The sequence below is a fragment of the Taeniopygia guttata genome, chromosome 13 (assembly GCF_048771995.1).
Source record: "Taeniopygia guttata chromosome 13, bTaeGut7.mat, whole genome shotgun sequence".
Taxonomy (NCBI): Eukaryota; Metazoa; Chordata; class Aves; order Passeriformes; family Estrildidae; genus Taeniopygia; species Taeniopygia guttata.
Window position 1 is genome coordinate 2,504,033 of NC_133038.1, and position 23,602 is coordinate 2,527,634.

At 41.8% G+C, this 23,602-nt stretch overlaps 1 protein-coding gene across 4 annotated transcripts in view; it reads right to left on the minus strand.

Annotated features, from left to right (window-relative positions):
* TRPC7 (transient receptor potential cation channel subfamily C member 7) overlaps nucleotides 1–23,602 on the minus strand; it is a 66,362-nt gene that overhangs the window by 10,832 nt on the left and 31,928 nt on the right. For 3 of the 4 annotated variants that reach the window (XM_072935213.1, XM_012575755.5, XM_072935212.1), the window contains exons 4-7: nucleotides 15,574–15,738; nucleotides 12,027–12,243; nucleotides 7,571–7,804; nucleotides 5,647–5,911 (exon numbers count right to left, since the gene is read on the minus strand). In XM_072935213.1, coding sequence (XP_072791314.1) covers nucleotides 5,647–5,911; nucleotides 7,571–7,804; nucleotides 12,027–12,243; nucleotides 15,574–15,738 — 881 coding nt within the window. The remainder of the gene's footprint in view (nucleotides 1–5,646; nucleotides 5,912–7,570; nucleotides 7,805–12,026; nucleotides 12,244–15,573; nucleotides 15,739–23,602) is intronic. The other variant, XM_072935214.1, reaches the window with a different exon arrangement.

The following is a 23,602-nucleotide window of genomic DNA, read 5'->3' on the forward strand; positions in this document are numbered from 1 at the left end:
TGGTAGAAGATGTTGCAGAGAGGCATTTTGATTTGATTATTATCCCTGCTTGAAGGCAGAAAGGAGCAAGAAGACAATTAAAAGGTTGAAAGATAGGACAAAGGGAAAAAAGCCAATGACAAAGAGAAGTGGGGCCGGAAAGAATGTGGCCAGAATAACAGGTCAAAAGGAGAGTCTGATCCAAGGAGCTGGGGCTGTAACAGGGGAGGGGAGCAGCCCCAGCTGCAAAGGACAGAAGGAGGAGGAGGAGGAGGAGGAGGGATGCTGGCACGTTTTGAAAGCATTTTGCCTAATATTTAACTTAGAATGCATTTTGCCTTTGCTGAGTACTCCTTAGCCAGTTATTTGCCTCCTTTCTCTTCCTGCCTTCCAGGAGGTAGCACCTTCAAATGAAACAATGCCATATAAAAATTATTTTGATGAAATGTTTTTTACTAGGGTGGCAGACTAATCCTGCTAGATCTATTTATTAAAAGAGCTTATAGACACAAACCGTGGCATATTCAATGGGAAAAATAAACTTTACATCAATCCCAGCATCAATTACAGCATTCATAAAAGCAAGAGAAATTAATTTCAACTCTTTGAAAGGCTGGTGCAGATTCCTGGACAGCTCCTTTCTGCTGCAGCAAACTGGTTTTTAATTCCCATCATAATTTGTAGTACTCCATATTTCATTTACTAGTAGTAGTAAAACTGCTGTTAAGAGTATGATATTTATTCTGTATATTGTTTTGTGGGGAGTAACCTCCAGTGATGTTTCAAATAAATGTTGCACAACTTCCTGGATGACCAGAGTCACTGGTACCCCACTCCCTGGTCCCTGTTGCTCTGCATGGCTGCAGAGATATCCTTGGGGGATCTCTGTCCGTGCTACACTCAGGTGCCATCACTTTTCCACCTGCTTTTCCTCTCCTGTAACACATTTACAGGCTCTTTTCTCCTGCCCTCATCTGCAGCTGAGCTGACCTGGCATTAACGTGTCAGACTCCACTGCACAGTGGCAATCTGGCCACTGCTTCTCCCACAGATATTGCACTTCCCAGCTAAGGAACACATGTACACCAATGAAATTTGGCATTGAAACCCGTCACTGAGGCGATTTCCCAAACTAATAAAAATCATAACCCCCAGCCCTGAGCCCAGCTGCGCTCTGCTATTAACTTTTCTTTTTCATTTAGAAAGGTTCCCTCAGTTTTCCATCCCACTGGCAGATTTTAATACAATGTGTCAGCTCTGCTCCTTTTCTGCAGCTTAAACATTGACCTCTATACTCAAGCAGTGCCAGATTCTCTTTGAAAAGTAAATTGAGAACTGCAAGCAGCCTTGACCACCAGAGATAAGGGCAGGGGAGCCAGGTTCCTCTGAAATGTCCATAAACTTTATTTCCAGTGTCAGATAAGGGGCCAGTGCCTGTGGTGGGACTGAGAGGCTGCTGGAGAGGCTGACCTCACCTGTAGCACCAAAATGATGCTTATCAGAGCCCCCAGGCAGATGCAGGCATCTCTGTGTCAGAGGAAATGATTTAAGAAGACCTTGTTCTAGTCCATCCCTACCCTTCAGAATGGCTGGATGACTCTTTCCTTCTCCCTTTTAGATTATTGCCAGGTTGCACAAGATTTGGCACAGGTTGCAGAGAACATCAGTTGGGTTTTTGTTTTCTTTTTTTTTTTTTCAAGAACATCTCACTAAAACATGAGAGGAGGATGTTGGGAGCCAAGTTCTCAAAGATTCCAAGATGCCAATGTGTCTCCTTGTTGCCAGCTGAGCAATTTACCCCCTTCCTGCAAGGTCAGCAGGTGTTTTATCCTTCTCAAAGGCAAACAAATGAAGGATTTAGGAAATCAGGTGTCCTGCCCAGACTGACAGCTCCTGGCAGCAGGAGGGTCTGGCAGTGACAGGTTGGCAGATGCTCCTTGTGGAGGTGGCTATGCAGCAATCACCCTCTTTACTGTGGTAGAACTGACTGCACTGGGGAGACCACAGAGATTGTTTGTTTGTTTGTTTGTTTCATTGCACTTATTTCAGTAAAATTTAAAGATTTTGCACTGAGGAAGGTGATGCTTCCTAACAGACCATAGTCAATTATCTATTGCAGATTTCCCTCACTTTTGTATACAGCAGTGTGCTGCTGTTCATCAAAAAGGATCATGGCAAGGCTCTCACTTCATATCAGTCTGGTGCCCTTCTCTTTAAGAAACCTTAAGGCATCCTTTCAGATTTATTTCCTTAAATGAGTTTGAGAACTAACTCTGCCAAAAAAGCAATGTAATCTACAAAACTATCACATTTTAACAAAACAAAACAAGTAGAAAAAAGCCTTCAAGCCTCGAAGTAGTTTGGCACTGAACAGTGAGTCACATTCCCCTTTGGGGAGGGTGAGACAGAAAACCTTGCCTTGTAGCCTTCAGCCTGATTTCTGATGCAGAAAGCAAGATGAACACAATCAGACTTGCCTCCATTTCGATTTTGTTTGCATAGCATGTTCTTAATTACAGGCTGTTTCAAGAGCTGTGTGCTGTACACAGCATCTGATAAACAGATAAACATAGCTGGCATGGTGGCAACTGCTGTGGAAGTGATCTGTTCTTCAGCACTGAAGAACTTCCAAAAAATTTTGGAAGTATGGTTAGTTAAATTATCTCTATATTTAACTGTGTGGAGTAAAGACAACTGCATCCTTATTTCCTCTGCTTCCAGAACATAAAAATGAAAGAAATGAAACTTTGTATAATAAATCAGAGGCCACTGGAGTGCTATGTGCTTGCTCTGTAGATGGCAACAGAGAAGAAATTGAGTGCAAAATTTCAAAATACAGTAGAAATGGAGGGCAAAAGTTAAACCAAATATTCCCAAACTATTATCTTTAGAACTAAGCAAGCAATTCTCTCAGTATACATTTTTTTTTCCTGTTTACATACTGCCTTAGGAAGGTGTGCCTTTCTTAAAAGTGTAATTTGAAATATTTTAGTGAGCAGCTGTTTGCTTAAGGTTCCCCACTGAGGTAATGCAGGGACCTGTCAATGCTGTTTGGAACTGCCCACAGTTAATTATGGGCACAAATCCAATGGGCCTTTTTCTGTCACAGCTGTCCAAGTGACCTCTGAGAATCAGGTCCTACAGTTAAACAGTCACATTTCTGACGGTAAAACTCACTGTAAAAATCACCCATCCTCATTAGAATCCACAAACATGCTCCCAAAAATGCCTTCCGTGATGCTGCAGCAGTCACTGAAGGGTTATGAGGACACCACAGCAGGCATTTCCCCTTTTTGCCCTAGTGATTTTTCAGTGAATGAACAGCTGTAATACCCAAGCTCTAATACTGAAATCTTCCCCCTTTCCATGAGTAAGTTGATGGCAGCAGGAGATCACCACCTTCAGCAAGGCCAACAAGCAGCCACCAAAAATAGAGCAGGAAGCATTGCTACAACTGGTGTCTGCCCATCTGCCAAAACAACCTTGTAATTAGCTTATTAAAATTGTTTGAGACTGTCTACCTCAGGGCTTCTAGTCTGTTGCATGGAATGTCTAAGACGGATTTTCAGAAAGAATGTAAATCTATTCTCCTCGTTTCACTTGATGAAAAGGCTCATTTTCACTGATCATCATTTGCCACTCCTGTGTGTTTAAATAATCAGAAGAAAGTAAGTATTTTTAAAGTCTCTTCCAAATTCTTGAAAGGAAAATTTATGCTCATGGAAAATTTGCTTTATAAGAACGTGAAGTTCCCCCAGGAGAAATAGTCAGCAGGCTGAAGTTAAGGAGGATCTCTCCCCAGTCCAAATACCCTTGGGCATTTAAAGCAATCTTTACTCCAGTGAGCAGTCATCATCTTAGTGAATGTTTGATCCTTATTGCAATAAAAAGACAGTAACTACTGGAAGATGTACTTAGATAATGAGTGCTAATAGGAGAGCTACTGCGCTGAATTGCACCAGTGACTGGAATTTGTCAGTGCTGTTCTCCAGGGATGTGCCTGAGGGATGCCACAAGCGAGGGCTGCCGTGCCACCAGGCAGTCAGGGACGGTACTGACTTGATTCTCATTAAGTCTTGTGCTTCAAGGGCATCTTCTTCTTTTCAAATCTCTAGCAAGTCACATCCCACACATTCAGTTCTCTTCTCACTAACTACTGAGCACAGATAGATGTAAATGCTTCTGGTCTCACAAATCTTCCATTAAAATGCACCCTGAGGCCCCAGGAGAGGTCTAGAAAGCAAATTTGGCTCAGCAAGGGAAAGTAAGCATTGTGTTACAGGTTACCTGTGGCACAAGAGGGTGGTGTGGTAAAACTGGAAGGCAACAGCCACTTGCCGGACAGAAACGATGCTGGAAAGGTCATTTCTCCAAGAGGAGTGATGAGCTTAGCCTCAGGCTCACTGTGTAACACGTTCCAGAACTGACACATCACATGCAGCATCAGATGTCTGCTGTGCACACAGTGACCACTGTGGGCTCAGTGGTTTTGGAGTGCTTTCCTGGAAGTCAGCTCACAGCAAGGGGAACACATCATGACAATCTTCCCACAGACAGGTGTGTGGGAAGGAAAGCCCCCTCTGTGTCCCTAAGGCAAGTCAAAGTGGATTTGGGAGACACAAAACAGACTGTCCCAGTGCTGTGCTGGTGCCACATTGCAATGCAAGGGGGGAGGCTTTCCCCTGGATGCATGGGACACATCCCTCATACTCAGTAGGACTGTCCCCTGCTCTGAAAACTCCTTCAGGACCTCAGCTGTCCCCTACAGGACTGGGACTCGTGTTCCTGGGGTCCTGAAGAATCAAGACTGCATTTTGTCCTGCCACCAAAGGGCTGTAAGTTCAAAAGCAGCCTCAGCCTGAACCTCACACCGTTGGCATTTGCCAGCTTCTTTCTCTTCCCAACATCCCTGACAAGGTGAGAGAGGGGCCTCCAGCACAGACAGCTCTGCAGGGCTGGGAGTGAGCATGGGCCAGGCAGAGCCACTGTGGGGAGGAGCCTGGTGGGATGCTCTGTGCAGCCTGCACATGGCTCCACATGGCAGTCTTCACATGGCTTCTGCTGAAAAGTTCCCAGTCAGGACTTGAACCCCACATCACAAGCACCCTGGGTGGTTTTGCTCTGTTTTGAGCTGGCTCTGCAGAAGGGCATCCAATAATCACAGCTGCACTGAGATGATGTCCTAAAACAGACCACAGAGTGGTCTAATATATAATAATTACAGAGTGGGAAGGGACCCACAAGGACCATTGAGTCCAACTCTTAAATGAATGGCCCCTATGGGAATTGAACCCACAACACTGGTCTCAGAGATGCAAAAGGCTTCCTCATTTTACATACATTTCATCTTACAGGTTTAAGAACAGTATTCTTAGGTTTAACTTCTCCACTTCTTCTCTTGAAACATCAAACTGAACATCTCACAGAACATTTCCCTGATCTGCTGTTTTGATTTCCAGAAATAACCACTTCTGAACTGCTCCTTTCCTACACTCAGGCCCAGAGCTGGCTGCCAGGGCTGCAGGCTGTGGAACAAGTTTCCCTGTCAAAACCTGGGTGTGATTTCCCTACAGAGCTGCAGCAGGAGGCACCTGAGCAGACTTTGCATCAGCAGAGGCCAGAGGGGCCAGGACCCTGAGGAACAGCCTCCCTCCCGCGGGTACTCACGTTGTAAAGGCGGGGTTGTACTTTGCACCAAGGTAGTAAGAGTAAAGGTTGAACATCCCAATCATGAAGGCTAGGAACACCATGATGAAGATGACCATGAACTTGAAGATATCCTTCACGGTCCTCCCCAGAGAGATCTGCAGGGGGCCGAAGCTTTCGTTGGCTGGAAGAATGTAAGCAATGCGGGAGAAGCTGAGTACCACAGCTATGGCATACAGGCCTTCTGAAATGATCTGGGGATCCGAGGGGAGCCACTTGTTCCTGGCTAAAACAATACATGTACACTAGGTGTTAGTCACAAAAAGGGTTAGATGGAAGCTGCTATGATAAATGACCCTTTGCCAGACTCAGTCTTGCGTTTGGGTGGGAGTTAAAGAGAAATAAACAACTTTGGGGCAATTGTTCACTGGACCACAATATGCTGTACAAATACAGTGAATTAGTTGTATTTTTCACAGAGGAAAGGCAGGAAATGATCAAGTCACAGGATTTACTGAAGCCACACAGTGAAAATAACAGCATGGCTTTAAACAAATTTGATATTTTCTGTTTTCTAGTTGAAAATCAACTCTGCTGTGCCTTCTCTCTTTGAAGCTTTTGAGATTGAGAACCAAACCACAACATGTGGAGTATAGCAGTGGATTTGGATACAGGACACTGTGTCAGTATTTGGAAAAGAAGCATTAGGGAGATCAAGATCTCTATTCCCACCATTAGATAAGAAAGTTAGGATTTTTGCAGATAAAGCAGGTATAAACACTGTGTACCATTTTCATGTTATCTCTAAATTAAAACAATTTTCTGAAGTCTAGTTACTCTAATATTTTTACTTTAGAAAGCCCCAGATATGCATAATTTACCTAATCTGCTGAAATGTAAACATGTATATTAATATGGCTTATAAGTGTCCTTGCATCAAGTCAGGTTCTTGATGGAAAGATTATGACTCACAGTTAAAACATGTGACATCTTCAGGGCCACAGCAGTAAAATTAGACATTATTTGCAACAATCTGAACCAAAGAAAAAGCAGCAGATGGTGAAATTCCCAGAATCTCATTGGGATATTCTGTTCTGGACCCTTTGCACGTTTGTGCCATGAACTCACTTTAAAAGGGTGAGCAGCCAGGCAGAGAGGGAAAAGCCACAGCCTCGTCTCCGTGGCTCTTGGCTTGTGTGGGCAGAGAGGGATGTGAGAGGCTGAGAGAGCTGCTGGGGCCACTGGTGTTCCTTAGTGCCCAGCTCTGGAGCTCCTGCAGCAGAAATCCCCATGGGTTCTGCCCACGCTGCCACCCAGAGCGTGCAGAGCTGTGCGGTGTCTCCAGTCCCCACACTCATGTGAAGCTCTGTTCATTTCTGTACAGCACAGGAAAACCATTTCAGCCATCCAAAAGAACGTTTTCAAGGCTCTGCTGTGGCTTGCATTTCCCAATGTCAGCACTTATAGCTGATACAGGCTCTACAAAAATGTAGGTTTTGATGAGCAGCAGCTATTTTTATTGCTATTCTTATTTATTTTTGTAGAGGTGTTGGATGTAACAGAAATGCAGAGATACAGCAGCCTCAGATTCTGTGTTTGTTCACATATTTCCCTCCTCTCTCATTTGGAAAGCCAAGCAGATTAATTCATCTGTAATTTAAATTCTATTCTGCTCACTCAGAGCTCCTGATTATCTGTTGCTCAAGCTACATTTTCAGGATGTGATTGGCCTGAATGTAGCTGTAGCACAAGAACAGAGGTTGAATGAGGTTCGGGTCCTTTCTGACTGGTTAGGAAGATGGCTGGAATGGGTAGATCTAGGGAAAATAATTTGGTTTATTTAGAAGAAAACTATATAAATATTAGGAAAAAGAAAGTTGCTTTCAGTACTCTCACACATTAACCTAAAAGAACAGGAAGTATTAGACAGCAAAAAGCATCTTACCATAGGTGAAGTAAGCAACTTCAGGGGGAAGGGTGACATTATTGAGGTCATCATCTTGAACGTACTGATCTACGTACTGCTGTGCCTCAGATGCTTTAAGAAAAGCCATGAACCTGGCAGTGAATGATGCCACGAAGATGGACAGCATCCCAAAGTCCAGCAGGTTCCAGAGATGCAGCACATATTCACGTGGGCCCTCTTCCCAGATCTCCTTGCACTCTGACCATATCATACCTGTGGAGGGACCAGAGCACCCTTAACTGGCAAACACAGAAAATGTTTCTGTATTCAGACAGATTTGTTTGTTTCCTGCTTGCAGTGGCTTCTAAGACCAAAGCAAAAGACCCTTTAATTAATAACATTTATTGAGAATGGATCATGTAATCTTTTCTTAAAAATTAATACAACCTTTTAATTTGTATGTTTTTGTGCTTATGAAGCAGAAATCTCAAAATGTCACTTTATAAGTCAATAGAAAAGCTGATTTCTGATGATGACAGAAAAAGCACTGTTCAGAAATTCTGATGACACTAGAAAATTCTACTGCTGATGTAGTCAGAAAAATGTAATTTCCTCTCTTGTCCCCAGAATGACCTTCCTACACCGTGGCACTGAAGATGGCACTGCTTGCTCTGCTGCTCTTTTCCTCCTTCCCTAAGATAGTGGGTGTGTCCATTTTGAGAATGCAAACAGAACTGTCCAAGAGTAAGTTTAGTATGATTTAAAAACGGTAAGAGAAAGTTCTGTCCTTCCAATTTCATAAAGCTTTCTGTATTAAACAATGAATTTTCATATATTATAGTCTGAACTACCACTTTTCACTGAGTTTAGCCCAAATTTATGATTTCTGACAACAGACTTACATATAAACCTAAATGCCAAACCTAGTGAATTCGAATATTTGACATCCATGTCCTACTAGGAAGAGCTGGAGTGGACAAGTGAATTCAGTCAAAGATCTTAGGTCAGATTCCCCAATTTGCCCAACTTTCAATCCCAGCAGGGCTCCAGGGCCGAAATCTTGCTCCTGAATAGCTGAAGTGCTGGAATATTTAACCCACTGATAAATATTTCCTGCACTCTAACCAGTCCTGTTTCCATAGCAGCAGCAAAATTCACATTTAATCAAGAAGGAGCAGAGCCTGCCAATTTCCATGCGACCTGCTGCAATCTTCTCCTTTCTGTGAACTCCTTTCATCCTCTCTGCTGGAAGCTCTCATGGTGTGGCATGTAAATGCTTTTGCTTGGCTACTTCTGAACCTCCTGAAGCACAGGGTATCCCCAGAGGTGATGGGAAGTCGGGTTACAGGGAGGGAAACAGGTCAGGGGGAATTCAGCCTGAGGGAACTGCTGCTCTTAGCGCCAGTGCATGGGGAAGGATTTAAAGAGAAAAAGGAAAACTGAGCTATCCATAGCATCATCAGCCAAGGTCACAGTGAGCCTGTGACCTGCACAGCCCCACAATCTCTCTGGAGATGTACCCTGATTTAGGTTATGGCCAGCATAGGTCTGTCCTGGAGAGAGCCTGAGATCTGCAGAGTGCCGAGCCTCCCGCTCTCCGCCACGGTGCTTAGCTGTGTAAAAGCAGGAACTTCATCCCACACTGTCACTCACCCTGAGTGAGATTTAATAATAAATAGCCTAAGGGAGAAGGCAAAAGAATTGGTTTGTCAGGAATTTTCCTGGAGCAAGGATGAAATATTAAAGAAACATTTCTACTTTGGAAAAAAAAGCATTCCAGAAAGGATGGATGGGAGCCATTAGCCCTGTGCATTACACATGTGTGCTTTATAAAGGTACTAAAGCACTTAAGGAAATATCACGCGAGGTAGCATTGCCCAACAAAGCACTTGTTCACTGATGACCAGAAATTATTCCCATCCAAATTTATTTCTAATCTTGCTGTCTTAATATACCTAAATCACAGAGTAATGAAGTGAGAAGTGTCCAAAACTGAGGAGTCTGACTAAATAAGAATCCATCTATGAAAGTAACATGCCATTGGCCTATAATTTCCACCATTCTTTTCTCCAACTTTGTGGCAATAATTTTTAAAAAATGTCTATTCAGGACAAGTAGAAAGGCTACAATAATTGGTCAGTACTGCTGGGTAATTGTATACACATTGTGAGAGAGTAATTCCAAGCTTCCTTAGTAAAAGTATTGAGAAGAGAAAAATCAGCTAAAATTCAGGGGATGAGACATAAGATGAGGTGTAAGAAATTAGAAGTAGTTAGACAAAGCAGCACTGCTGGGATGTGATTACATTGCAGCGTGGTGTTCCTGAGGCCCCCAGTGGCTCTGGCAGGGGGTATTTCCCTGAGTTTGATGCTCAGAGATGTGGGATATGAGCAGCTCCTAGGCTCCAGCTCCTGCATGTCTCTCCTTCCCACAGCAGGGAAAATCAGAAATGTCACCTTGATGGGCAATTCTGGTTTCAGCAGGGGAAGGAAAGTCAAGATACAGGCACAGCCCATCTGGAAGAAAAATGGGAGTGTGCAAGAACTGCTGTTCACCACCTGTGCACAAAAAGCACCATTTTGTCAGATTTTTATATTCTCTGGCCTGGTACATAAATCAGGAGCAGCTGATGTTGCAGAGCTGCCTTTGAGCCTTCCTGGGTCCACCAAAGGCTGCTGGATTAAGAGATTAATAGTGCTCAAATTGCATCTACCCAGATTTAACTGCTACCCTGGCTGCTTTGGCAGTGGGGTTTAGAAATCTGCAGCTTGTCCTTGTGTACTTAAACAGTCACTCCATCAGAGAAGTCCACTAGGTAGGTCTATGTTGGCCACTTTAATTATATTTCTACTTGCACACAGGTATTTATAATATCTGTAAGATTTTAGCACCAAAAGTTGCTACCCTTAGTGCTTTTACAATCCTTTTACAATGCTTTTACAATTCAGGGTCACACGTGGGGTTCAAGTGCAGGTTTCTGCAGGCCATGTGCACCAAACTTGCACCTCAGTTTTGCTGAAACATTACTGATGAAATATATTGCTGAAACTTTATGGAGGTGGGCAGGTAAAATGGCCAGAGAAGATTGTCAGTGCAGATGTAGGTAGTCATTAGAAAATCTCATTATATTCAGGAGTCTGTACAATGAATCACCTTTCTTCTCCCAGAAAAGTGAAAACCTTCACTTTAAATGAAATATTTTCTTCTTCATCTCTCAGGAACTCAACAAGAGACAGATACCTACTGCCTATATGAAAAGAATACCTAGTTTAAAATCTAATCATCTTGTCCAACTGCTTTAATATACTTTTAAAAATATATCTTACAGTCTTACTCTATCCAGTCTGGCATCTATTCAGTATTTTCTAGCCTAATATCCTGTATGGGATTCTGATTATGGCGGGGACAGGGAACAAAGAAACATTGGCCAGGAAGTCATCAGATAGAGCAGCCATATCCTATTTTTCAGGGGAATTTAATGGCATCAGTACTTGTGGAACAGTGGAATTATTTGCTGCAAGAAGAGAATCAAAATCATGGTAGTGAACAAAAATAGCTACAGAAGAGGTAGACAAAGATTCTACAGAGTTGATAAGCTCAATTTCCCAATAAATTCTCCTGAGCTTGTTTAGAGTAGTGGTTCAAACTCAGTGACCTGCCAGAAGTAAATGATGCCTGTAGGAAAAGTGAGACATCTGAATTTGTCTGAAACTCCTTAGAAATTTGACTTGTGCATGTGGCACAATTTTGCACTCAAAGGGTTTACCCACATGAATCCTTACTTTGTAATTATTGAATAATCTAATTTCTATTATAAGATTTGAGCACTGCACTGTCCTCTCACCAGTAAAAATTCCATACTATGAATTTTATAAAATCTAGCTCTTACTTGCCTGGAAGGTTTTATCACTAGACCTTGGAGTCCACTACAAGAAAAGCAAATGACATAATACTCATTTTGCAGACAAAGACACTGAGGTTCAGTGAATTACAGCAGGATCCCATGGCAGGGTAATAAATCAGACAGACTCACAACACTTCTTTCCGCTCACTTTGTCCCAGAATGAAGCCATAAGTTTCTATTATATTACCTTCTTTAAGATGCAATGATTAAACCAGCAGAGATAAATAGGCAACATCTATAGCATTTACGATGGAAAGTGGAAAAATCAGGTAAATGAGAGTTTACTAATCATCATTCAGTGTTTTCAGAAGTGGTGGCCAAGATCAAAGTCTTCTTTGTTCCTCTTTGTATCAAAATTCTTGATATAGACTCATAGTGGGTTGTTTCAATTTTGGGGGGTTTTCTTGGTTTGACCTTTTTGTTTGTTTAGCTGGGGTTGTGTGTTCTGGGTGTTTTCTTTTTTTTGTTTTTTTTCAGAGTTTTTTTTTTTTCCCATTTTTCTTTTTTCTTTGCCTTGTCACTGTATATCCTGCTATTCCTAATAAGGTTGAATTTCCACAGAGGACTTGTAAAAATTTTGGTTTTACTTACCCAATACCCACTTCATGATCAGCAATTCTGTCCATGAAAACTGGGTTGTTTTGACTCTGAATATTTGTTTTGGATGATCCGTGATGGTCTCATTGGGGAGATTTTTGACTCCTTCAAACCGATCTGAGGCGTTCACTACTAACAGTCCAAGGAAAATTGTGAAGGAAACTGCATGAGCCACAAACTTCATGAAAGGACTTCGAAGGGTACGTCCCAGCTGCAATGGAACATGCACAGTCATAAGGTTTTTATTTACACACCTCCTAGAAGTTTTTTCACTATAAAAGTTTGAAACCTTTTGCCCACGGTGAAAAGAATTCAATAATTGATTCTGGATCATTAGCTAAATAGGGTTTAGATTTGTTCAAGTTGTTATTTGCTATTACTAGACATTGTGCATTGGGTAATTTTCTATGCCTGACAATGTCTTACAGTGCCTCTTTAAAGCCACATGTAATATCTAATTGCCCTGGCCATATGGTGAGTGGAAAATGAAGAGCCAGGACATTTATATGAGAGACATGTTTGTGTATGTGTTATGTGAATGCACTCATGTATCAGTATAAATCCTAATGATGGACACAATTCTCATCCTTAAATCATTATTATATGTTAGAATCTTTTATTGATGGTGAATTCTTTGTTCATTATTAATGCATAAGAAATTGCCTTCTGTTTAAATATGCTTTAATAATGCTTTTCATATGCTTTGCTATGCTAGTCTTCTCTCATAATTAGAACAAAAGCTGGAGAATTACCCCCGGAACACAAGGATTTATTTCAAGACACTAAGCCAAGAACAAGAGCAGCAGGTCTCTTCACTACAGATCATTGTTCTGCTCTTCTTGACAGGCTTTCTTGGTTAATTAATTTAAATATCACTCTTTAAATGTTAAATTTTCTGTGACCCAAGAAAACATTATTCCAGAAAGATAGAAGAGTAGAAGCATTTTCAGGAGCACTAGGGCCAAAGCCTGTACTGCTGGACACAACAATGGAAGAGCTGGCCTAATTTGATCATTATAAGACTGTGACACACAGAAGTGTTGCTCAGGACAGCTCCTATTGCGGTATTCCACGTTAGAGATTTCCTCCATTTTTCTCACTGCTTTGTTCGAGAAATGAGCCCCTACTCATGCCTGGGCACCTGTGAGTCTCTGAAGGCAGGCCTGATTTAAGTTAAATATCTTAATTGATTGTTACTGTGGAAAAATGATTTCTTTGCCCAGTTGTGTATCATCAAGATTGCTTCCATCTGTAAAAACCAAATAAAACACTTGTAAAGCTGACCAGGACAAAACTGGGCTGCTCAGAGAAGAGGTGCTGCCTGTGTGGAATTTTCTGCAATAAAACTGTGAGAGGATAGCAGGCCCTTGGATCATCCTGCAGCCCTTGAAATTAGCAGTGATGATTTTGGGCGAAGTACCAAGTGTTAGGGAAAAAATTGTGTTTGTGATTCAGTTATTTCTATCACAGACCCCAATCAAAAATCAAGACTACATTGTTCTGATCAAGGCAAATCCATGCATTAAAAGACAATACCTGCCTGAAAGAAATTTCAATTGGGCTTTGTGCTAGAAGGTTACATGTGGCTTTTCACAGTCTAGTGGGGTGAAAAGGAACACTGAAAAATGAGAATGCATGAAAGGTTTAGGATAATGAAATCAAAGCTGATGAAAAGTAAAGTACACCCCTCCCCCCATTTTTAAATTTTAATACACCTAACTCAAGAAATTAAAACGAAGTAACTTTCTCAAAATTTCTTACTTCTGCTGTAAAACTGTTTTAGTTTTAGTAGGGGGTTGCCTCAGTTTATTTCCTCTTAGTTTTTGTGTTTTTCTTTTAAATTCTCTACTTATTTCTAGTCTAATTGTTCTTCCCACCTATTGCCATATCCAAATGTGGCCTCTGTAATTCTGAGACTGCACCACAAATGTTGCTGTTGGCAGGTGTGCCAACTCCCAACACATTCAACAGAGGTGAAGGAAATTAAACAGCTTCATAAATCTCTGCTAGACTGGGATTTATGGAGTCTGACATGAAGGAATCAAAGTGGTAATTCCACACAATAATTCCCTCTCCAACCCAGCCAGAAGCACCCACAGCACAGCCTGGCTTTGGCATGAACTTCTCTGTGAGCGCCTCTGGAGTCCTGTCTATTCCATGAAAAATGAGGGGCTATGTGTTGGTACAGACCACGAGGAGATGAAGTTACATCCTCATATACTCTAACACTAAGTACTCCTCTTGGAGCTATTTTGGAGGAGACCAAAGCTGAAACGTGCTGTATTATCTCAGATGTACTGAAGGACTTTTTCTGATTGTATTAATATGTGTTTCAAATTACAGTCTTTCCTCAATAGCAATCGAGGGATCTACAACTACTTGAGTTTGATAAATTTAGAAAGGATTCCTCACTGTTTTTTGGAGGAAGTGGAAGAAGATACTCTCAAGACTGAATACAATACCAGTGACAGGAAATTTTGATCAAATTTAAGTACCTGTGACAAGTCTCCTGCAGAAGACATCTACCCTGTAAAGGGTGATGTTGCTGGCTATTCCTGAATGTGAAATTATCTTCTCCCCTGCCACCCCTTTTTCTGTGGCAAGAGCAGTGACAAAGCTATTTATCACTCAGCCACACACTTATTTATCTCCACTTGTTTGAGTAGATTCTTTCAGGATGAAACCTCTACAGATTTCATACCACAAACAACTTGAGATTTTATCTCAGCCAATGTTTGGCTCTGGTCCTTTGACTTCTAGGTCTCAACAAACTCTCCTCCTCCTGTATTTGATCTATATTTAAATATACAGCAGTATTCTAAGTTTCACCATCCTTTCCCTCAAAACCGTAAAGATTTTATGATTAAGTCTAGTCTTTGCTGTAACACCAAGAAGTTTCCTGGGGCTTGCCAGAATTTTAGGCCCATGTGTCATAATAATGTTCCACTAACTAAAACCACAATAGTGCTCTACTAACTAAAACCACAGTAATGTTCCACTAACTAAAACCACAATTGTGCTCTATTAACTAAAACCACAATAATGCTGCATTAATTAAAACCACAACAATGTTCCACTAATTAAAACCACAAGCTCAGAAAGAAGAAGGAAAGGTAACAAAGGAGCCCTGAAGAAGGGAGGAACCCACAAGAAAAAGTGCTTAAAAGAACGAGAATTTAAACATCAGAGTTAACTAAAACAAGAATATCCTCCTTAAGTTATTTCAGTTTTGGTGGCTCTTCTGTTTTTTCTTCACTCCACTCCTATGTTGTTATCTCCTATACATTTCTTTTTCCTTTTGTTTTCTTGTCACCCATTCCCTCACCCTCTTTGTCCACCACCCCACTTCTTTTCCTGTAAAGATGAATCTCAGACCATGACAGTTCCATTATGTCTGTCAAGCAACGCCCCAAGCTTGCTCTGCCCTGGGGCAATCTTAGAGGATACCATGAATCACTTCCCAACATCTTTATGGAAAAATCTGGGGTCTCACTGCAGGTAAAAATGCCTGTGAACCCCCCAGACCATCAGGAGTCTGTACCTTGCTGCAGGGAGCAATCCAGTAGGCTATGGCAAGGAAGGGCAGCCCGATGGAGACCCCAAAAACAGCCAAGAACTTCACAGCTATGGATTGCTGCCGTAAGCCTGAGAGGTTTTCATACCACATGGTGAGCAATTGCTGCTGGCAGTTGGGGTGAGCAACGAACTGTAAGAAAAGCAGAAATAGAGACATCAGTAGCATTGTCTGAAGAGATTTCAGGGAATAAGCTTCTGAACTTGCCCGTGGAACATGACAGGTCATGTCTTTGTTGTCCAACAAATAAACAAACAGAAAACTGCCAACCAGGCACACAGGACCGCCAGGTGGTGGCAGAACGTGCATTGCTTCTGCTCTTTGTCTTCTCTAGAGAAAAGCTCTTTTTATATAATTAAAAAGCAGAATATGTGAGCCAAACCCCAAAATCCATCAGTGGTCAGAACTGACAAAATGCCTCTGAGCAAGTTACCTCTTGGGGTAAGACAGAGTACCCTGAGATTCAGAAAAGACACAGAAAGTGGCTTGGAAGTCAAGCTGAAAAACACTGTGGTGACTTTGCCAAGGCCATTGACACAGCAGCTTAACACAGCACTAATATTAAATTGTTCTATTCACTTTGTAAAGACCAAAAGGGAGCCATTCTGCAGGGCTCTCCTGCAAATTATGAGATCTGGCTGGTATTTTGCGACTCTAAATGCTTTATCTCAGAGTACCTTTCAAAATATGACAGCTCATTCTTTACTGGTAGGACAAAAAGACAAATTCAAAAGCAGCAGGAAAAGCTGTGGTGCTCTGGTACAGACAGTACCTGTTTTGTACCCTGTAACTGGGACTCTTTGGTTTACTGATCAGAAATAAAAAAAAAAAGAAAAAAAAAAAAAGGTGAATGGCAGAAAAGTGAAAAGTTTTCTTAATGGCACAATTACAGCACCACCAGATCCTAGCACTACCAGATCCTACCTAACAATATTATAATAAAAGATTAAATTTTAGTTCATATTGCACATGAGATGTTTGTATTTAGAATGTGGCTATTTTAATCACAAAAAGGATAATTAAAAAGCAAAAGAATAGAAAGAAAAAATTAAAAATAAATATGTTGCTGGTGCAGCTAATTTCATAAGTAGAACTGAGGGTTACATTTATTAGTTCTGTGGCTGAATAAATGTTCCTAGGAGGGAAATGTAAAATGCTCTACTCTTTCAAAGAGTAGAACTTTCTGGAGGTGAAGGGGAGGAGCAAGGGGGTCAGGAGAAAAAGAGAGGAGGAAAGCAGAGGCTGCTGAGGGCTTGGCAGCCACAGGGAATGAGTCAGGGACAAGGACCATGCCTGGCTGCCACCCCTTGCCCTGATCAGCCCTTTAAGCATCACTCAGCTGGAGGATTTCAGCTGGCATCCGTAGTTTTCTCGGAACTGAAAAGCAGAGAAAATTGTAACTGTGCTTTCATCTTCACTACCTGTGAACGATGATCGATTTGGGAACTTAATGGACTCTTTTTGAGATGTTTGCATAACAGAACTGTTACTGTTCAGGAGGAAATACAGTTGCACAGTAATTAGGATTGCTCTGGAGCAACACTTTTCCTTCATTAATAGCACATTAGCAGCTGTTTAAAATATGCTTTTGCGATGAATTAGGCTTTGGGGGTCTACATTTCTTAAAAAGAAGAAAAAAAAAAAAAGAAAATGAGACTCTACCCCTTCCACTGAATAAATCAATCAGAACAAAGAAAATTGATGGGTACTTTGTCTTTAGATTTTTTTTCGTGGAAATAATAACATTTTAATATGCTTTCTTTTAACCTGCCTTCATGAAAAAGAAAGCTTTCAAAAAAAGATCATTATAAATTGTGAGTCCTACTCCTTCTGAGCATTTAAAATTTAAGGCTGAGGTGATGACAACAGTATCACAAGGAGGCATTTCCTAATGGTGTTTATATTTGTCCTAATGCTGCTTGGGCTTGTTATCTTCCTGGCAAATGGACAAAAAAAAAAAAAAAAGAAGTGGAAGGAAGCTCAGTAGAGAATTGATCCCTTTGCAAATTTTATTTTAAGATCTCATGAATTCAACAACACTTGTAGTGACTTGTGGAAAGGGAAATGACACTGGAGAATGTGCAGACTTCTGGGATGTAGGGCTCAAGCAACATCCAGACTTCCTCCTCCTGTTGCAATTGTTCACTGAATTGTGACAATTGATTCAAACAAAGAAATTTGGTTGTCCTTGGCAATAAGACAGTCAAAGACTTCTGGCTGGCATTTCAGAGACTTCATCAGACATTTTAATCTGTCCATTTTTTCAATGTGTCTGGAAACAGATACAATAAAATTACAAATATAGGAAAATTGAGAAGGAATTGCCATAAAACCCAGTTCAGTGGAACAGTTTATTTTGCACAAGGCAATAAAGACAGGCAGAGTGCCATAGAGCCTAGGTGGTGTTCATCTGTCATTGTTTGGCCCATATCCTCCCATTCCCCATGCCACTCAGAATTTTCCATATCTGGGTCCATTCCTGGGTCAGGGGTCTCCTCAGCTCCTCTGGACATCTCAGCCCTCACTCTATAGAAGCTGCAGTCCATACAGAGGAAGCTTACCAGATTAAATACCAGGAAAGTGGTCTCTTTAACATTCAGGGGAAGCAAAACATTTTTAAAAAGTGACTTAACAGATTCAAAGGAGAAGAAGGAAAGGAGAGACTGAAAAACCTCATCCCTTGCTCCTCCTCTAACAAACTGGGTGCAATTACTAATAAATCCCCAAAATATACTACTGGAACTAGGACACAGGGTAGGATGAAGAAATCACAAACCATAAAAACCTTGAACAAACTCCAGTACCTTTGTAAACTCCCTATAAATCATTATCACTGAGCTTAGCACAATAGCTATTCCAATCTCTGCCCCTCTACTGTAAAAGAGATTTGTTAAAGACAACACTGGGGCTATCTCCAGATAAGAAAATAAGCCTAGGGACCAGAAAAGTGTTAAAACCTCAAAAAAGCCTGGGGACCAGAAACACATGAAGGCCTCCACCCAGAGAGACATTAAGAATTCAAGCAGCATGGCTACTGACTGCTTTATCCCAATACTGAGTGAGCACAACCAAAACACAAACAGGACAGGTTTTTTCCACTTTCTCAAGCCCCACGTTGGGTGCTGAAAGAGTTTTTGAACTGGTTTAGGGCAAATTTGGGAAAAAACCTCCAAGGGGGTTCCTCTAGAAAGCAAATTCAAGCAGCCCCTCCCCCCGACCAGTTCGGGAAAAGATTTCCTTGGAGAAAAGTGGAAAACAGTGTTTATTTAACAAGCAAAGTACTCAAAAACATGAAAAGATTAATAATATTAAATAATGGAACCTCTTGTTCTGAAGAGATAGCAAATTCAGAAACTCCTTCTGTGGACTGGAGAGAGAAAGTCTTTTTTGTAGGTATGTCCTTGGTTTTTTCTTGGTCTCTCTAGAGCCCAGCAGGTGTCACAGCTGCAGCACAGCCTCGGGGTCCCCTGGGTGACAGTCCTGGTGTTCCCACAATGAGCAACAGCTGAACAGTTCCAAAAAACCTTCCAGCCTCAGCTAACTGAAATAAACCTAACTAAAATCCAAGAAGAGTTCTCTCCTGCTCCCTGTCTGTGCTGCAGACAGCACAGACATCTGAAGCTCTTTTCTCTGGTTTTGAATACAGCTACAAAATATTCCACTGCTTTTCCTCTCCCCAGCTTTGCTCTCGGATCTAATTTTAAAGGCACAAAACTTATTTTTGGGCTAAACAGATGAATGGGGCTACAATTCAGCATCATAAAGTCACCCCAGGACATCATCTTATTCTCATTATTACAAAAATGAAGGAAAAATAAGTTAAAGATCAGGAAGATCAGAGCATGGATGAGTTTTGATCTGTTAGTTGCTCACAGCAAGCAGCACAGTTTTCATTGTTTCTCTATCAGACATTAATGAAACACACAGTGAGCCCTTGGGCACTGCCAGCCCTCTCTCTATCAACATTTCAGAAACTGATCTTAGATCTCCTCAGAGATGTTACAGAGCCATTTAACTTTCTCTCTTCCCTGGGAATGGGCACTGACACCAAGTTAAAGATTACACTAATGCTTTGGTTAGACACTTAGGCATGGAGAAGAACAGAGCTTGAGACAAAAGCTTCAAGGCAGAATGCTTCAAAGAATAATGACAAATGGTGATGAATGATATTGAATTTTAGAGGGCTGAATGCTGCAGTGCTTTTCCAATGTTCCCATTAAATGCTCTTCTCCTTTCCTCCGTGCTGGAAAATGAGGCGAGGAGGCTTTTAGGGACAAACTGTGGATGCTCCTGTGCTGCAGACAAGAAAGAGCAGTGCGACCAGGGCTGTGCAGAAGGGCAGGAAATCTCTGATTGAAATGGAAGCACTGGCAGTGGAGGGGATTGCCTGGCTCCAAAACCAGCCACTTAAAAGCATTGAGTGCTTTATCTCCTGGGCAGAGTCAGTAAGGTAATGCATCAGGATCTGTGAGCTCAAGCAAAATGTTTTCCAGCTTCTGCAGCCAGAAACCACAGTGGGAGCTTTGCTGGTCCCATGGCCTGGGATCCCAGTAGATGGCAGTGGTTTTTCCTGGTACTGTGCATACCTCTGATACAGGAAGGAAATTGTTCTTCCCTCCAGCCTATCACTCACACAGCTTTTTAAGTTAAAAAAAAAGCTAAAAGAAAAATAAAAAATTAAATCACATATCAATCAGCTCAAATAATGAAGCCACCAAAGCAGCATTTTTGAGAGGCAGTGGAAGACTCAGGTAAGTACTGTCACCTCCAAAAGCCCCTGCCCTGTACTACAGGGGATTAAATAAGAGACATGAATATTTATCTGGAATATAGAAAAAAGTTTCTCGAAGACTTCAGTGGGAATTGAAAGGACCCAAAGGAAGCATTTTACATATAGGAATAAAAAGAGTGTTTCAGAGACCACTGTGGATACCACACTGAGTGATTACTTTTCCACATTTCTATTTAATGTGATGTGTGACAGCTCTCTGTGGTAGCTTAACATGTTATATGCATTGTGGGGAAACACTCTTGAGCTCTTATGACAGAATGGGGTTTTTTTTCCTTATCATAGTTGCTCATAAAAGCAGGAGTTTCACTCCATAGATGATAAAGTACCTTTATATTTTATAAATATATAGAAAGTTACTTCTGATAGAAAACAATGTGATATAAAGACGTTTATTTTTTAATTTTCTATTATATTGAACAGAGAAAGAGCATGGGAGAGGAGAGGAGAGGAGAGGAGAGGAGAGGAGAGGAGAGGAGAGGAGAGGAGAGGAGAGGAGAGGAGAGGAGAGGAGAGGAGAGGAGAGGAGAGGAGAGGAGAGGAGAGGAGAGGAGAGGAGAGGAGAGGAGAGGAGAGGAGAGGAGAGGAGAGGAGAGGAGAGGAGAGGAGAGGAGAGGAGAGGAGAGGAGAGGAGAGGAGAGGAGAGGAGAGGAGAGGAGAGGAGAGGAGAGGAGAGGAGAGGAGAGGAGAGGAGAGGAGAGGAGAGGAGAGGAGAGGAGAGGAGAGGAGAGGAGAGGAGAGGAGAGGAGAGGAGAGGAGAGGAGAGGAGAGGAGAGGAGAGGAGAGGAGAGGAGAGGAGAGGAGAGGAGAGGAGAGGAGAGGAGAGGAGAGGAGAGGAGAGGAGAGGAGAGGAGAGGAGAGGAGAAGTCTTGGACAGAAAAATGGTGTCAGCAGAAATAAAGAAACTTATGGCAAGACAGTTGAGAGACAGAGGTCAGCCTCAGATTATTGGAATTAATTGTGCAGAAAGAAACCAGTATCTCTTTTATTACTGAAATAATTCTATTTCCCTTAAAAGTACAGAAATCTGCCACTGAGGCAAAAGAATTAACCATTCAGACAGGATCATCTCACTTTGCTAATGTGCCCTACACTGAATAGCCAGGGGCTGTCATAGGGAAGGCAAAACTCATCAGTGAAGCAGTGAAAGCAGATAAAACCCTGCAGATCTGAACTAACAACGTGAACCTGGGACTGTAAAGTCCTGAGGTGCTCCTGTCATGTCCTCCCAGCTTGTGCCTTTCCTGTGAGCCTTATGGCAAACTTCAGGGTGTTTAATCACTGAGTGTGAGCTAAAAAGGAGCTGCATAAATAGACTTTCAGGAGAACATTGAGGATGTCAAGAGACACTGGCAGGGGCAGGGATGAGCAATTTCTCTTTCCATCATGTAGCTGCATTCATGTCCTTGGAACAACCTTTCAGGGTTCATTATTAAGCATTTTTCTTTTGATGTAGCTCTTTGCTTCTGCAAACCTACATTTATTAACACATTTTAGGCTGCAGCACCTGCTCACGGGATCCCTGGGGTGGGTGTGTAATGCTTCAAATGCCAGAAACCTGAGGGAAAATGCTGACTCAAATGAGTCATCCAAAGGGTTTCAACTGGCTTATTTAGATATTTATTTAGGGTTCTACTCATCCATATCTGACTTTCCATCTCTTTACAGGTCTGTTGCCTATGGGGATTTAGGCAGTCAAAATTGCAGTCAGCTGAGGTCAGGTTTGTAGCAAACCATATTAATTGCTTTTTCTATGGGAATTTATTAATTTTATTTTTAATTATTAATAAAGGTAATTTTAAGCCCTTTCATCAGTGATGTACATCCATACAATGGTTTTGATGTGTTCTTGTGCCCACTTGTCTGTATCTTGATGGACATTTAAGACCCTGTGACACTTTGCAGATGAAGATAATCAAGTCTGCATATTATAGTAAACTGGGAATATTGCAGATAATATTCAGGATGGAGAAATGATTCATTGAAACCTTAAGAGGATGGATGTATGTGCAGGAAATAACAAAATGAGATTTGTCAAGGAAAAGAAAAGAAATTAAAACATCTGGTAAAAAGGAAATAATCAGAATCACATATTTTAGTGGGAGGAAGGAACCTTGCTAATGAAATACTCAGATATAGAAATGCATTTTGTGGGGAAGGGAAGTAACTCCTTCTCTTTCCAATCTCTGTCAAAACATCTGCAACATGCAATTAAAAATGTAAAAAGAAAAATTACATGGATAAGCTTTAGGGTCCAGAATGACCACAGTGTTTCCACTGATATTAAATTACATTTTACAGTATTCACTGCCTCTCCCCTGACAGAATTTCTTCCCACCACCACTGTCCTGGCCATCAATGACTTCACAAGACCTCAATTATGTATTCCTGAAACTAAAAAGTGGGGAAAAAAATTAATGAGGGATTGCAGAAACAAAAATCCAACTTTCTGAAAGCCCTTTTGATTGAAAAGTTCTTCTCCTTGAGGCATCTCATCAGAGGGTAAATATGTCCCCAGCCATATCTGTGTGTGTTACAGCCACTGGGGCACTGAAAGATCAATGTTTGCCCTATGGGAAATTCCTAAACTGAAGTTGTGGGTGTGAATCACTTCACTTGGGTTACCCAAATGTAGTTTTCCATGGGTGTTCAGGCTGGTGTGCAGGTGTGGCCAGGTCCTGCTGTGCCCTCTCCCCTTTCCCCTGCAGCAGCCGCACCCCAGGGCACTCCCCACGGGGTTCTGCAGGATAACTGCAGGCTGAGAGCAGAGAGACCTCACCCACCACAGCCCGTGGCACAGAGACACCCCCTGCCCCCCTAGTGCCAGAACTTCTGGTCACTTCTGGGTTGCTCCTGCCCTCTGTTTTCCCCCTTATTTTCCTGTTCTTCCCGGGCAAAACCCAAGCTGTCCCAAGTAACCTTCCTAAGGATGCTCTAGTGGAGCTTGTTTGGGGCACATTTTGGGGGCAAAACTGTCTCTTCAGCACAGGCAGATCTGGTTCTCCTGCCCATTGAGCGACTAACCTTCTCCAGCCCCATTCAGGCTGTTGCAGCAGTTAATGAGAGCTGGGAGTTCTCATGCCCTCAAGTATCTGGGTCATGTGTCCAACGCAGTGAAAAGTTATAATCTAATGCAGCCATGAGTATTCTGTTCAGAGCATCCTCCATATGTTAATTATTAATAATATAGTTATGAAAAAAGTTCCT